At 40.3% G+C, this 15,468-nt stretch overlaps 1 protein-coding gene across 6 annotated transcripts; it reads right to left on the bottom strand.

Annotated features, from left to right (window-relative positions):
* Nucleotides 1-4,310: 4,310 nt before the first annotated feature.
* On the bottom strand, nucleotides 4,311-13,677 carry SELE (selectin E). 6 transcript variants are annotated; one of them, XM_019530831.1, is made up of 15 exons: nucleotides 13,532-13,675; nucleotides 13,182-13,261; nucleotides 12,045-12,431; nucleotides 11,393-11,500; nucleotides 11,067-11,258; nucleotides 10,279-10,464; nucleotides 9,985-10,170; nucleotides 9,053-9,238; nucleotides 8,758-8,943; nucleotides 7,829-8,014; nucleotides 7,535-7,720; nucleotides 7,018-7,203; nucleotides 5,954-6,095; nucleotides 5,768-5,840; nucleotides 4,311-5,451 (listed from the first exon to the last, which is right to left on the bottom strand). In XM_019530831.1, the coding sequence occupies exons 2-14, from the start codon at nucleotides 13,216-13,218 to the stop codon at nucleotides 5,783-5,785; spliced, it is 2,226 nt and encodes a 741-aa protein (XP_019386376.1). In that variant the 5' UTR covers nucleotides 13,219-13,261; nucleotides 13,532-13,675; the 3' UTR covers nucleotides 4,311-5,451; nucleotides 5,768-5,782. The 6 variants fall into 6 exon arrangements, with proteins under 6 accessions (XP_019386376.1, XP_019386377.1, XP_019386378.1 ...); XM_019530832.1 differs by lacking the exon at nucleotides 8,758-8,943 and having other exon boundaries at nucleotides 13,532-13,676; XM_019530833.1 differs by lacking the exon at nucleotides 9,985-10,170 and having other exon boundaries at nucleotides 13,532-13,676.
* Between the last annotated feature and the right edge of the window lie 1,791 nt (nucleotides 13,678-15,468).

Below are 15,468 nucleotides of genomic sequence, written 5' to 3'. Positions count from 1 at the left end.
AGAGGGTCCAGAGGAGGGCCACTCACATGATCCGGGAGCAGCAGGGCAGGCCCTATGAGGAGAGGCTACGGGACCTGAACCTGTTCAGCCTCCACAAGAGAAACCTGAGAGGGGATCTGGTGGCCATCTATAAATTGGCCAAGGGGGACCAGCAAGCAATGGGAGAGTCCCTGTTCCCTCAAGCACTACCAGGAGTAACAAGGAATAATGGCCATAAATTGACAGAGAGTAGGTTCAGGCTGGACATCAGGAAGCGCTACTTCACTATCAGGATGGCTAGGATCTGGAACCAACTTCCAAGGGAAGTGGTGCTGGCTGCAACCCTGGGGGTCTTCAAAAGGAGGCTAGATAGACACCTTGCTGGGGTCATTTGACTCCAGTACTCTTTCCTGCCGTGGCAGGGGGTTGGACTTGATGATCTGCTCAGGTCGCTTCCGACCCTACAAACTATGAAACTATGATACGAAACCCAATGCCTTTATGTTCTCTATTTTTTCTTGAAGAGAAAAATAGAGGACATAAAGGTGTTGGGTTTTGTATCCATAGAGGACAGAGTAGGAGAAAACCAGAATGTCCTCTGTGATGGCTACCCTCCCTCCTACAGTGGCTGTTGCAGGTTGAAAATCTCTATGGGGAAGACCACCACTTTAATATCACTGTTGTGGGATGAGAAGCATAATTTCCTCCTGAATTATCCAAACACTCAAAAAATTTCCTCCGAGTAGGTTTATACAACATGGTGGTAAATACACCTGAACTCAACTCCACTGCAACTTTGAATGTTACTGGCTCTAATAGAGCTGCACCTGTGCTTCATTACAGGTCCTACATTTGCCAGTTTAGAGGCAGCCAGGACAAAAGGATATGTGGAGTAAGACAGAGAAAAATTTCAAAGTACCTTTTCTGGTTACAACTGCCTGTTAAGTCCTAAGGAGCAAAGACAGAAACATAAGACTCAGTGCTGTTCTCACAGACATCAGTAGCAAATCTCCTCTAAACAGGGTCAGTGCCATGGAAATGCTCCTCCTCAGAAGTAGGTCATAGGAGCGATGAAGATAAAGGGCAAATACAAGGGCAATCTGGAGAACCCATGTGGTGGTTTAGCCCTTAGAACAGCTTCAGAAGGGATTCAGAGCAGGGCATTTCAGGCTAATCTACATGTCCCCTCAAGGGACCTGAAGTATTAACACTCTACATCTGCTCCTAAAGTAGGACCCCACTTTGTTAAGAGGGGGATGCATTAATAGGCATTCTCAGCTCATTAATCAGTTTGTAATGAGTATTCTTGAGTATACTATGAAGGCAGCATTTTCCAACAAACTGCGTACTTGGACATGCTTCCAAGAGATTTCACCAAGGTTTTGCCTACCCTGGGAATTTGCTCCAGTTCCAAACATGGATAACTAGCCCCCAAAATAAAATCACAGCCTTCCTTGTGTATTTCTAGGATTTGCAAAGGTCCAGCAACCATGAAGCTGGGCACTGGGCAGGTTCCCAGTGTAGAGTAGGCCTTGTCACCTTTCAGCATCTGAGACCTGATCCACTCTGAGAGGTTATAGGGCCTTGTTACACGTTACACTGAGCTTCAAAAAAAAGTTGACTGGTCAGTGGCGATGCATAGAGGGTGCATGGGGGTGCACCTGCATCCCCTGATAGCGCCGGTGCACCCCCTGGCCAGCTGCGCTCGCCACTTGGCAACAGGCAGGGGGGTCAGGCGAGAGCACCGGTGTCCCTACTGCAAGTGCCAGCTGGGGATTGGAGCATTATGGTGCTCTCAGAAGCAGCCACAGCCACTTCCGGAAGAGGCCGCAGTGATTGGCTGTCTCAGCGAGATCGGTGGAGGGGGACCCACCCATCACTGCCTTGTCAGGGAGGGCACATGCCCCGCCGATTAAGGCAGCGCCAATCACCCATGTGATTGGTATTAGTCCTAGGTTGAGTTTGGAGCAGTCACATGTTCAGGCCTGGAGGAGCCTGGAGGACTGAAAGGTAAGACTCTCCCCTCTCCCATTCTGTCCCCCCTCTTCCCCCTTCCCCCACACTGCCACCTTGGAGGATAAGAGCAGCAGTGGAGGCAGCAGCCGGGCAGGCAGGTTGACTGCTCCCAGCCTGCTCCCTGGGGCCGACAACACAGGCAGCCACAAGTAAGTGGGGCAGGGGGGCAGTGAGCAGGGATCTGAAGTGCTGGGGAGACTGGGGATGGGGGCAGCGGGCCTGATTCAGGACAACCAGGGGACGGGAGGGTTCTATAAAGAGGCTATACCTTAGTGGAATATGAGCTAGGTAACACAGATCAGAGGTAATCCTGCTCTGGAATGATGTAACTTTATGCTGCATAATGAGTGCTTAAAAACTAGTTTCAGTGTTAATGTGCAGACAACCCAGATATTAAGAACTCCAGGAGCCCCCCAAAATTATGATGGAATAAAATCCTTAGATCCCCTTTAGTAGACGTAAAAAGGGTCTGGCATCCACACAAATTGAATACAATTTCCCTTTCCTTTCTCAGACTCAAGCTCCACATCCACCTGCCGATAGAAATCGTAGGAGTGCTTGATTGAACTACACAGCAACCTGGAGCCATGACTACCCTAATTCTATTGGATGCATCACTGTTGTTATGGAAATAGCAGTATGGGTCACCATACTTCCCTTCTTCCTAGTTTCAGTTTGAGGACCTAATGGTCTCTCTGTTGGCACAATGGACATAATAACACTTCCCTACCCCACAGAGGCGTTGCAAAAAAACCCAAAAACATATTAACTTTCAAGACTCCTGTACTCAGATAGCATGGGCCATGTAAGCACTAAAGGCAGATAGATCAAATTTAAGACACTTTCCTGCTATCCAGCCCAAGTTTTCCCATTCTTAATTTCATCTGATTATTCCCGCTATTCTGTGATCTCACTTCTATGAACCACAATAAGTGACCCCTCTCACATAGCATCTTGTTTTCAATACACATAAAATAGCCATGGTATGTTATTGCATCCCTTCTTTACTACCTCTTTGCCAAGCTCTGCAGTCTTTTTAACCATTCCACGAAAAAGAGCTCCTCCAGCCCCTTAATTAGCTTTGTTTCATTCTTTGTACACCCCTCCATAACTTTCTGGAGATGTAGTGTCCAAAAACAAAGGCGTTATTTATTCCACGTGCAATCATCAATAGAGAGAAATGCAGTCATACTAGGAGCCAGAGAGGGAAACCATATTTTCTTGGAATGCAACTCAGATAGACAAATCACAGTTAGTCCACATGCCACTCTACAGGTGCACCCCCACTAGTGGGAACTTGTGTTTCCCTGGGGACAAACTGCCCTGGGTGAAGTAGAGGAGGCTGGACCCAGCACCCAACCTGGCCTGAATATACTTACTGGGTCCTGAGGGCCTCCAGGGGCTGCAGCCACAGTGATCTGGCAGCACAGAGCCTGGCTGGCAGCCAGAGCATGGCTCCAGAGCCAGAGCTGCAGTTTCCAGGGGCACACACTGCCACCATGTGCACCACCCCACTTTAAGGCTTGGGGTTTAACATTGGGATCTCCCTGTGTTGACTCTCAGCCCCCATGATGCAAATTAGCAGCACAGGGCACACATGGATGCGCAGCGTGTATGGTGTGTGGTGCCGCAGACAGGTGTGCAGCACCACATACTTCACATCTATGCTTGTCTGGATATGCCCTATATTGCCAATTGATGAGCAGTTTGACCATAATAACAGGGCTAGACTCCAAAACACAGTGTGATGTTTCCTTATTATTAAGAAAAAGTACCCTTCTCCTAACCTGGTTGCATAGATTACTGGAACAGTGGGTCACACTTACTAGTCTGTAACCTCTATATTTTCCCAACACATGTCCAAAGTCTCAAAAGACTGGATTTAGAGAGAGCAGTGAGAGGCAATGCCATTTGATTTACTCTTTTCTTGGTCACAGTCTCCAGCACTTATCTTTCCTGAATGCTTTTCTCCCTTCCTGTATTTTTGCCACAGGCATCTGTTTTAAGTAATATGCTCCTGAACCTTCATCTGTTTAAAGTAACGTGCTCTCAATTTTAATTTCAGGACCCTGCATTTGAACTATTTGTATGCCATGGTACTCAGGCAGCCATCAAGTGATAGGCATAGTGTGCCATCTTCTGGCCAGTCTCCTCTCAGCTATGTTACAAAGAATAATAAAGAAAATCAGATGGGTGGAAGCAAGCCAGTGTCCTGCATTCCCAAACCCTACCACCTTTGCCACTCTTTTTTCATTTTATCTTTTACCAAAGAAATAGTCATACCTGAGACAAAGCAGATTAATTACACATATTTGTCATAAACGTTTTTTTTATTAAATACAATGAGATAGTGCACAGCACATATCAGATTGAAACAAAAATCAGCCATGGATGTGAACCATAAATTAATTAAATATATAACTTATTTAAAAACAGACTGACAATTTAAAACCCCTTCTAAAAGCCAAACAGATTACACTTCCTATATATAAAAATCATCTGATGCTTCCAGTTTATTTTTAAGTAGTGCACAGATATCCTAAAAAGTGTACCTTGGAGTTTAAAAGACAGAGAGGCACATCCTCAGCTGGTGTAAATGGCATTGGTTATTTAGACCAGTTGAGCTTTTGCCTTCAAAGTCACCCAAAACAACTTTTTTATGCGTGAAGAAATATTCCATAGTGGTTTGTGATTTTTCAAAGAGCAGAGATATACATACAGAAGAAAATGCACAAGAAATCAAATATATACTTACATATATTACAATACTTAATCCCATAGGGATGAATTATTTCATATCTATTTTGCTGAATCCAGAAATCATAGTATCTACTGTAATTAATAGTTTCATTTGTATTCTGAGAAACAAATGTTTAAAGTTAGAATATAAAAAACTTTCTAGGATGTGCAGCAGAAATCCAAGCCTTTGACCATATTGTTATAGGCATATTTATCTACTGCAACACCTTTACAGTACATTGACTTCCACAATGGTCAGTGAACCAGATCAATGATTCACTGACAAAGCAATTCAATAAATATTTCCTATCCCAATTAGTTTGTTTTAAGGAATGCAATCTAGCTCTCTGTGGGAGAAACAGCTGGGTATAATACACATTGTTCACTCCACCCATGTACTTTCACATAGACTTTAGAAGTGTTCAGCATCTCCCCTGAGTCATCAGCGTATTTGATCTCTTTCTTGAGACTGCGGAGAAAGCTCTTAGTTCCTGTAGCTGTACACTGACTAAGGTCTACATAGTCTCGTCATAAAAGGCCTGTGTTTTATCCATTGTTTGTTATCCAGAAGTACAAGATAACCAAGTACATTTAGTTGCAAATACAAGACGAATCATCCTGTCAACAAGATGCAGCAACCTCTGGCCCAGTTCCTGATTATGATGCAGTTCTTCTCCCTGAGATGTTTTAAGGTAAAAGTAGAGGTGGCTTCAGTTCCTGCAGAAATAAAAGAATCATTCCTTTTAAAATAGGAATATTTAGGCACAGGTTTCTACTTTTCCATATTACAGACATAGAAACTACTACACGTATCTTTAGGTCATATCCACCCCAAATCAATTACGTTATCCATTTCTAGGTATTTTTATGTTCCCTACCACCACCATATATATGCTAGGAGTCCCAAGGGAAGTAAGGGGCTAGTCCTGTTTCTGCAATTACACAAAAATTAAAGGCCTTGATAAAGCTCCTGAGTTCTGTTTGTTTTAAAAAGGGAATTACACTATGAGTATAAATGTCCAACATATCTTACCTGAGTCACTTTAACTTATATGAGGTGAGCAGTATTTTGAAAGGTACCTTCTGAGCTGAGGCTCTGGTAGCTACTGTAATATAAAGTAGAAAGTATTTTATAGGAAACTATTCTACACAGCAATATGATTAGCAAAGAGTGAATGAATGCAATGGGTCTCATGTGTTTTTTTGAGATATAACTTACCTGGAAGGAGTAAACTTCTTTGCTTTTCTGCGAAGCCGCTTTACAAGCCAAATAAGGAGGGACGCTGTAGACAGGAATGAAGCACTTGTTGCTGCTATTCCAACTGTGACATAACTAACCAATTCCTCAGGAACTCGGGGAGCTAGGATGTAAAAAGGAGTTTTTATGAAATTTGGAGGAATGCATGCTCTCTGCAGTATTTGCTATTCATTCCATTTCCATTCATTCCAGAGCTGTTTTGGGATTTCTCCTGTTAAGTGTGGGCCTATGCTGTACCCAAAGGCAGAAAGCTGAAAACTAATAGTTGTCCTGTTTCAGAGCAGATTAAAGATGGTGTCATTTGGAAGGATCACTCCACCTTCTACCCTGGTATGACAAATGATACCACTCTTCTTTGCTATCACTTTGTTATGGGCAGACAACTTGACTGCCATTCAGCAAGTGGTTTCTTATTCTGTAAGTAATCCTACTAAAAGTCATAATCTTTACAATTTAGGTAAGGGTTAATGGGAGGAAAGTATCAGTCTCTGAAACTTAGGGATAATAGATAGAATTTGGACAAGTGCTCAGTATTGGCCCAGTTTTGCTTTTGGAGATCGACATTAAGCCAATGCTTAGCCTTTTTTAAATTAAAGGAAAATGTGAGTTTGGAGGTAGAGGTAGTTCATAATATTCTATTTGAACATTTTTTTATATAGGGAAGATTAGGTTTTTGACTAAACAATGCTTTATCAGAACATTCTCTTCTTTCTTTGAAATTTTTCATTTATTTAAACCAAAAACCCAAAGTCAGATACTTTTCAGTGAAAGCCAAAAAAAAATCAGGTTTTGTGTTTTAATGTTTTAAAAATAAAATTCCAGTTATTTCCACAAAGGGGTGATGAAAATGATTTATTGTTATCTTGTTAATGTCTAAATTTTCAGTGGAACAGCCTTTTTTTCCCTGAAGCACACTGAATATGATAAAAGACGGACTTGTTCCATTCCAGTGTTCCTCATGTTCTAATCTAGTTACAAAACTAAGGCATCTTCAAGTTTGCTAAACAAGCAAGAATACAACATACCTTCACATGTTGGCAGACTTGAAGTCCAGTTTCCTGAACCATCACATTCAAGAATATTAGAACCATTTAGCAACCATCCCTCAGTACAGCTGAGTTCACAGACTGTTCCGTATGTAAAGTCACCAATAGGATGTGAACAATTCATGGAGACCTTCTCAGGCAGAATCAGGGTTTCACACTGTGCAACTGAAATACAAAAAACAAATCTGAATAATTAATATAGTTTTTAACAGAAGTCCTGATATTTCAGGGATCTTCCTGTCTAAAATCTAACAGAGCTCAGGTATTTCAGAAAGAACTGATAAGCCTGTATTAATACTGCACTTACCTAACTCAATTTTTGCATGTTTTGGAGTTGAAGATCTTTATAGGAATCATTTGAGACCAAATCCACAAGTGCTGCAAACTGGTTACAGACACCAATTTATACTAGCGTCATACAAAGGGTTCAAGGTATAATGTTTCTTGCAGATATGCATGTGTGCATTATTTAATTATTTCTAAATGATAGTCTTACCTTCACACTTTGGAAATGGCGCCGACCATTGTCTTGGTGCTGTGCACTGAATTTTGGGTGAGCCACTTAGTGCGTAGCCTTCCTCACAGTGGAACTCACAGGTTGAGTTGTAAGGGAGTTCTGGATTAGGATGGCTGCAGATCACAATGCCTTTATCAGGGATCTTTACTGCTTCACATGTCACAGCTGAAACACACAGAGAGCACATCAGCAGTTAGTTTTAATGCTGTGTAAACATGTATGTAAATAATGAGTGACATGTCTATTCTGAAGAGCAGTGGTGAAGAGCGGTACCTTTGCATTCTGGCTGCTGTCCATCCCACTCTCCAGAAGCGCGACACTGCAGCTTGTCTGAGCCGCTCAACACAAACCCTTCCTCGCAGGCAAACTCGCAGGTGGAATTCCACACTAAGCTTTCAGACGGCTGAGTGCAGTTCAGGGAACCATGAGTAGGAGCCTTCAATGCACCACACTTCACAGCTGAAAAATCACATGGAATATCATTGAGGTCAGTATGGAGCCAACAAAGAAAATTCCATTTTTCTATGTTGCAGTGAAATGTATGTGGTCTACAAATTAAACTTGGAGAGTTCCTCTATCATTTTGCATGTTCAGAAAATAACTGAGGGTAGTGGGGTCTGAATGTCTCAGGTGACAAGAAGTGGGGTTTTAAGGGGCATTGGCATTTACACTGGGCAGCCAATATAGCACAATATATTTTTACAAAGATCTTTGAGAAATTATCTAAATTATGCTCCATTGCTGGTGCTGAGAAATGTCCACAAGAACTTACCCTACAGCTATCTCATTTCACTTCTGAGAGACATGATCTCTCCGTGATCTCTTTCTGAAGCATGCTACAATTTGGGTATTCCAGAAGCAAGTTGTTACATGAATTCAAAAGGCTGGTATAACTCTTGAAACTAGCTGTATGGACTTACAGAGCTTTTTTACTTGACTACCCAGGAGTAACTTCTTAAATTCAAATGGACAGCAGTACAGGTATAGCATCATGCTTCTTGTGGCAATAGATTTCATAAGCATTGTTTCCACTCTCTGGGCCTTACATCCCCAATCAATTAAATGGGGACAATAATATTAACCTGGTTTGCAAAGCATTTCTGACCCATGTATGAAAAGCACTTTCCAAGTTGTAAGTATTATTACTATTATTATTATTGCTGCTTTTACTACTTCATTATTTCTAAATAATAAAGGCCTACCTTCACACTTTGGGAACGGTTGTGACCACTGCCCCTCTGCTGTGCACTGAATTTTGGATGTTCCACTTAGTGCATAGCCCTCCGCACAGTGGAACTCACAGGTCAAGTTGTACATGAGTTCTGGATCAAGTCGAGTGCAACTGACAAAGCCTTTTTCAGGCACTTTTACTACTTCACACTCCACAGCTGAAATGCAAAGAGACCACATTGGTAGTTAGTTTTAATGCTATGTAAAAAATATGTGTAAATAATGAGCGACCTGAATATTCTGAAGAGCAGTGGTGAAGAGCGGTACCTTTGCATTCTGGCTGCTGTCCATCCCACTCTCCAGAAGCGCGACACTGCAGCTTGTCTGAGCCGCTCAACACAAACCCTTCCTCGCAGGCAAACTCGCAGGTGGAATTCCACACTAAGCTTTCAGATGGGTGAGTGCAGTTCAGGGAACCATGAGTAGGAGCCTTCAATGCACCACACTTCACAGCTGAAAAATCACATGGAATATCATTGAGATCACTGTGGAGCCAACTAAAATAAATGCTTTTTTCTATGTTGCAATAAAATGTACATGAACTCTAAATGAATCTTGAAGAGTACTCTATTACTCTGTACATTCAGAAAATAACTAAGGCTGGTGGGGTCTGGATGTCTCAGGAGACAAGAAAGGGGATTTTAAAGGGCTTTGGCTTTTATACTGGGCAGCCAATATACCATAATATATGTATAAGATTTACAACGATCTTTGAGAAATTATCTAAATTTTGCCCCATTGCTGGTGCTGAGAAATATCTAGGAAATCTTACCCTGCAGCTATCTGCATTTCACTTCTGAGAGAGATGATCTCTCTCTGAAGTACACTATGATTTGGGTATTCCAGAAGCAAGTTGTTACATGAATTCAAAAGGCTGGTATAATGCTTGTAACTAGCTGAATGGACTTAAGTGAAACAACTCTGTAACCACTGGTTCTCTGTAATCACAGTTTCTTAAACTCAAATGGACAGCAGTTGAGGTATAACATCATGCTTCTTGTGGAAATAGATCTCACGGGCATTGTTTCCACTCTCTGGGCTTTACTTCCTCAATAAATAAAATGGGGACAACAATATTAACTTTGTTTGCAAAGCATTTGTGACCTATTTATGAAAAGCATTTCTAAGTTGTAAGAATTATTGCTATTATTGTTATTGCTGCTTGTCCTACTTGATTATTCTAAATAATAAAGGCCTACCTTCACACTTTGGAAATGGCGCTGACCATTGTCTTGGTGCTGTGCACTGAATTTTGGGTGAGCCACTTAGTGCGTAGCCTTCCTCACAGTGGAACTCACAGGTTGAGTTGTAAGGGAGTTCTGGATTAGGATGGCTGCAGATCACAATGCCTTTATCAGGGATCTTTACTGCTTCACATGTCACAGCTGAAACACACAGAGAGCACATCAGCAGTTAGTTTTAATGCTGTGTAAACATGTATGTAAATAATGAGTGACATGTCTATTCTGAAGAGCAGTGGTGAAGAGCGGTACCTTTGCATTCTGGCTGCTGTCCATCCCACTCTCCAGAAGCGCGACACTGCAGCTTGTCTGAGCCGCTCAACACAAACCCTTCCTCGCAGGCAAACTCGCAGGTGGAATTCCACACTAAGCTTTCAGACGGCTGAGTGCAGTTCAGGGAACCATGAGTAGGAGCCTTCAATGCACCACACTTCACAGCTGAAAAATCACATGGAATATCATTGAGGTCAGTTTTGAGCTAATTAAGAGAGCTGAGCTTTAGAAAATAACTCTATTGCCTTGCAGATTAAGAAAATGGTAAGAGATCACATATTATGAGCATCTCACGACCTCAAAAATGGGAGATGATTTTTTAAAATTATATTATATCTAGGTTGCTAGTTCAACTTTCATCCAAGTTGGTTGTCAAAATTTTTTGCCTGTTGATAACTGTTTGTTGACATATATTTAAGGAGCTAATGTGCCTCATGCTATTTCCTAGTCTATAAATGCGTACATCACAAAAATACTGATACAACTGACAGTGAATGGGATTTATGTTGGCAGAAGATCAGGAGTAGGATGGGCTGCTGAGGCTCAATCACTTTGACATCAGTAAGGGATGTAGAAAATATTCTCTTAGATAAATCTAGGTCAGGGCTGAGGTACTGATTTCATTTGTTGTACCTCTCTGGGGGCAAAAAAGGGCCTACCAGCTACAAATATGTCAACTATTCTAAATTCACCTTAAAAAGCATTAAAGCCAAGAGAGCTATGTCAGCTAGCTTAGAATCTGGACCAGAGTTTCTTTAGAAGTTTACCTCTACATGTTGGCATGGGTGCAGACCATTTTCCAGAAGAGGTACACAATACTCCTTTCAATTCAGTTGATTCATAACCTTCTTCACACTGAACCTGGCAGTATGATTCATAGCTAAAGTTCACATCCTCCATTCCATGGTTGCAACTCAAAGTCCCATGTTCAGGGGCTTTTAATGGGGCACAAGTCACAGCTACAATAGAAGAAAAGCAAGTGTATGATCAGCATCACTTTCTCAGTAGTAAGAGGAATAATCTAATTAGACTAAATGAACATTGGCTGACACATTCGTCTTCCTATTTAAAAAGCAGCAAAAATTAACCTTACCATGCTCACACTCTGGCCCAAAAAATGCAGGAGAACAGCTGCAGTTATGACTGTTAATGGTCTCAATGCATGCACCATGGCCACTGCAGGAAGAGGGCTTGCAGGAAGCTGGAAGGAAATTCAGCATATTATAAAATGATCTACCACATTTTCTAGTTAATATTTTCAATGCTTTCTAAGCCAGGAGAGAATACACCATGGTCAAGTTTGCATAGCAAGAGTGGGAGGGTTCTGCCATGTGAAATTTCTTTCTTACTGAGCAATTGCATTTCCAAAATCAAAGCATCCTGCCAAACCTAGCTACTGACAAAAGTATTCTGGTGACTGGAAACAGCCATGTCATAGATAGCTTAGTGACTTAATTCACAAAAAACTTTCTATGTAATTATGAAGCACTCAATAAGGATGTATGGCACAGAAGCCCTAACACACCTTAATTCTGCAAACTTTTAGCTCATGTTTAACTTTAAGTATATGGGGGGTTCCAGTGAACTCAATAGACTATTTACATACCTAAGTTAGGCATATGCATATGGTTGTAGAATCAGGACCTAATGTAGTCACAATATTTAATGCTGATGTATATAAGCTAGCTACTAAACTTTCACTTGTATTTTCACATAGGTTCATAGGGACTGATTGCATGCTGTACCTGCATAGCACAAAGCAACTTTCTCTTTCGAACAACTTTCATCATTCCACTTGCCAAAGTCTTTGTCTCTCTTGATGTAGATTTCAACACAGTCCTCATCACTTTTTTTGTTATTTGGTTCAGCCGTAGCCCAATTTTTAGCCTCATCTGTCAGTTGTTTATTTGTTCCTACCCAGGTCCATACATCATTTTTTTTTCTGATTCCAATCCAATAATAACTTGGATTGAAGGGTAGGTTTTCATTCAGGTAGTGAATTTCTTCCTTATTTTGAATGGCAACCAGGTTTGTATAGTGTTCTTTACACCAATTCTCAGCTTCACTGTAAGTCTTGTTTTCATTTGAATAATGATATGTCCAACAATCACCTTCCTCCAGCATCATAAATCCTAGAAAGAAAAGAAGCCAAGAAGTTGGTACTCTTTAATTTGAGCTTTCTAACTGGTGATTAGAGTCCACTTCTGTATCTTTTTACATCATTGCATTTTATCAAGAGCATTAAAATTCCCCTCTTCAAAAGAACTAATCAGCAAAAAGTTAGCACCTAGGGTTGCAGCACATAGTATTGAGAGATTTAAAAAAAAATTACATGAGACAAAGTGAAAGGAATAGGAACAGCAGAGAAGTCTTGGTAAAAACACTTAAGGTGTCATTGTCAAAATGTCATTCCAAAACCAAGTAAAAATAATCATTTTGTACAGTGGGATCCAAAATTCGTGCCCCACTTGGGCAGATTTTAATGCAAATAGAGAACAATATTTTTTCTAAAAAGAGAATATATCTACATCTAAATGGATTTTGCAGTCATGTACCAGTATATATTTGAGCTTTAGATAATGGTAGCAATTATTTTATACAAAGTTACATTACAGGCTTCCAAATAAATATTCCAATATTGAATATAGGGTTGGCAAGAATATGTCCAGTCAGTGCTTACTGAGGATGGGTACCATACCTACCCATTCATAGTTACTTATTGCTTTGGTGGGGGAAAGGGCAAACTTGCCATTATGCCTCGTGTATTCAGCATGAATATGTCCTAATACTAATTAACCCAGGTACTGCATCCCATTCTTCAGAAGAAGCATCAGTACCATTCCAGCCTAAAAGGTTTCCAACTTAGAGACGCGCTTGCTTACCGTAGATGAGAACAGATAAGAACCACAGGCAAATCATATTTCTGAGAATCTTTTCCTCACTTGGCTTAATGAAGAGATGTCTGCAAAAAACAAACAAGCAAAATTATAACACTGCCTTCCTACAACACAATAATGCCATAAAATATAATTGTCTGCAGAAACTTTTCTACACATTATTTTACAAATCTTTCTGTAGAATTAACAAGACTTTCCACTGGCACACCACGTTGTTTAAAGCAGATCTTAGTGTTGAGGCACACTGGATACTTACGTAACCTGTGCAAGACATCTGTATAAAGTCACTTCTGTGAAATGAAATAAAATAGTATTTTAAAGCCCGTTATACTCACCAAGTGTAGCAGTGATTCCCTAGTGCTATGTGGCAGCTTGCTAAAGATGCTTCTCCGAGATGGTTTTCCCTCACTAAGTCACGCTAGCTGTTCTTGCGATAAGGCTCAGCAGGCTGAGTCAGTTCAGTGTGTTCCTTCTGCCTTCAGCTCTCCTTTTATTTCTGTCAGCCAGAAATAACACGTCTAAGAGGAAGTCTCTAAAAGGAAAGTGAGAAATTCCCAGAGAAAGGAAACTTCCCAGGAATACCCCTGGTTCAGAAACTCATAAATACGTGCCCATCTGCCTTCTCATCTCAGATACACACCCAGGCTGTTGAACATTTGTCAAACTCTTAACTCAGTTAATGGAGACAAGAACATAATTCCAGGATATTAACAGAAAATAAACAGTGAGACTCAATGTTGTCTTAAAAATGTGAATGAATAGATGCTGGAATTTCTTGAGCTGTATTTATTTTGCTTGTTTGCCATAGCTGTCATCTTTACAGTAGTCGGTTATGCCTTATCTTCCAGAAATGTAATAGGAAGTATAACATTTACTGACCTCTTTAGATACCATGCTGATGAGCAAAGCATAAGAATCATAATAGAGTATTATCCTACTAAAAAACAAAATCTTCTCTTTTTTAAGGTCTAGAGACTTTTAAAATGAATGGCAGGGATATTTGTGCCAGCTAAGGGAGTTAGATGTAGAACCCATTAATTTAAAATGCAAATTGTGTCAAAATCCCCTTGGAAGTTGAGAGAATCTTAAAATCCTCCTCCTCATCATTAAAAAAAATATATTCATTATTTCACCATCATTATCTCACTCTTCTGGGAGCCACAGTTGTACATTTTTTGAACAACATATTTCCCATTGGAAAATATAATTCCTCAAAACTAAGGCTTTTCATGGAATACCTATCAGTTATTTTGATAAAAATGGTTTTTAATCAGATGAACCACAACACTTATTCTTTGAGCAGAGAATTAATTTGCTAACAATTTGTGTGTAAAGCCATTAATTCATTTTTGAACAATACTCATTTTAACATACGCTCTCTAAAAAACAACGAGAGTTTGGTGTTTCACTCCCCAAGGCATCTTATAAAATTCCAGCTTCAAACACAATGATGATAAATGTTTCAGCAATGCCAATATATCAGACAGATTAGGTCGATAGATATTGGCTTATGCTAAAGCAGAAAGAGTAAAATGTTTAAGTAATAGCTATGATTTATTAGCCCCAAATCACCATCTTTAAATCTGAAAGAAAAAATAAAGATTCAATGAAAATACACCCTGTGAAGGATCTTATCAAATTCATTCAATAATCAAGCAAAACCAGTGGGGTGATCAACTGTATTGCTTGAACTCATTTTTAATTTGTTGACAAAATGTCTTCACAACCCATGCACACCTAGAAAAAGGTTGTGGTTGTAGATAAGGCATTAGACTCAGAATCAAGGGATCTGTGTTTAATTCCTAGCTCTGTTATAGGCTCCCTCTGTGATTCTGGGCAAGTCACTTAATCCATCAAGGAAAATCATTATCAATGAGTCTTTGCATTGATTTCAGTGAGCACTGAACCAAGTTCTCTATTCCTTGTGCTCTACTTTCCCATCTTTTAAAATGGGAACATTACCACTATCTCTCTTTCAACCTTTATCTGTCTAGTTTATTCGGCTTTAAACTCTGTGGGACAGGGATCATTTCTCACAATGTGCATGACAGCCTTATGTAATGGCAAAGGGAAGGAACCCCAACTCAGTGAGGGGTTGCTATAATGCAAATGAATAATTATTATTTGGTGGAACTGCTCTCTTTTTTTCTTTTAAAATACTGATTCCTTATTATTGCATATACTGTAGAGCTTACACATTATTTGAAGCCAGTAAAGAAATTAAAAAATGCACTTCTTCATGACAATTGTCTTTTTAAAAAACTTTTAATGA

This window comes from Crocodylus porosus, unplaced genomic scaffold (assembly GCF_001723895.1).
Source record: "Crocodylus porosus isolate Cpor-Errol unplaced genomic scaffold, CroPor_comp1, whole genome shotgun sequence".
NCBI classification, from domain to species: domain Eukaryota; kingdom Metazoa; phylum Chordata; order Crocodylia; family Crocodylidae; genus Crocodylus; species Crocodylus porosus.
This window is presented reverse-complemented; position numbering and strand designations above follow the sequence as displayed.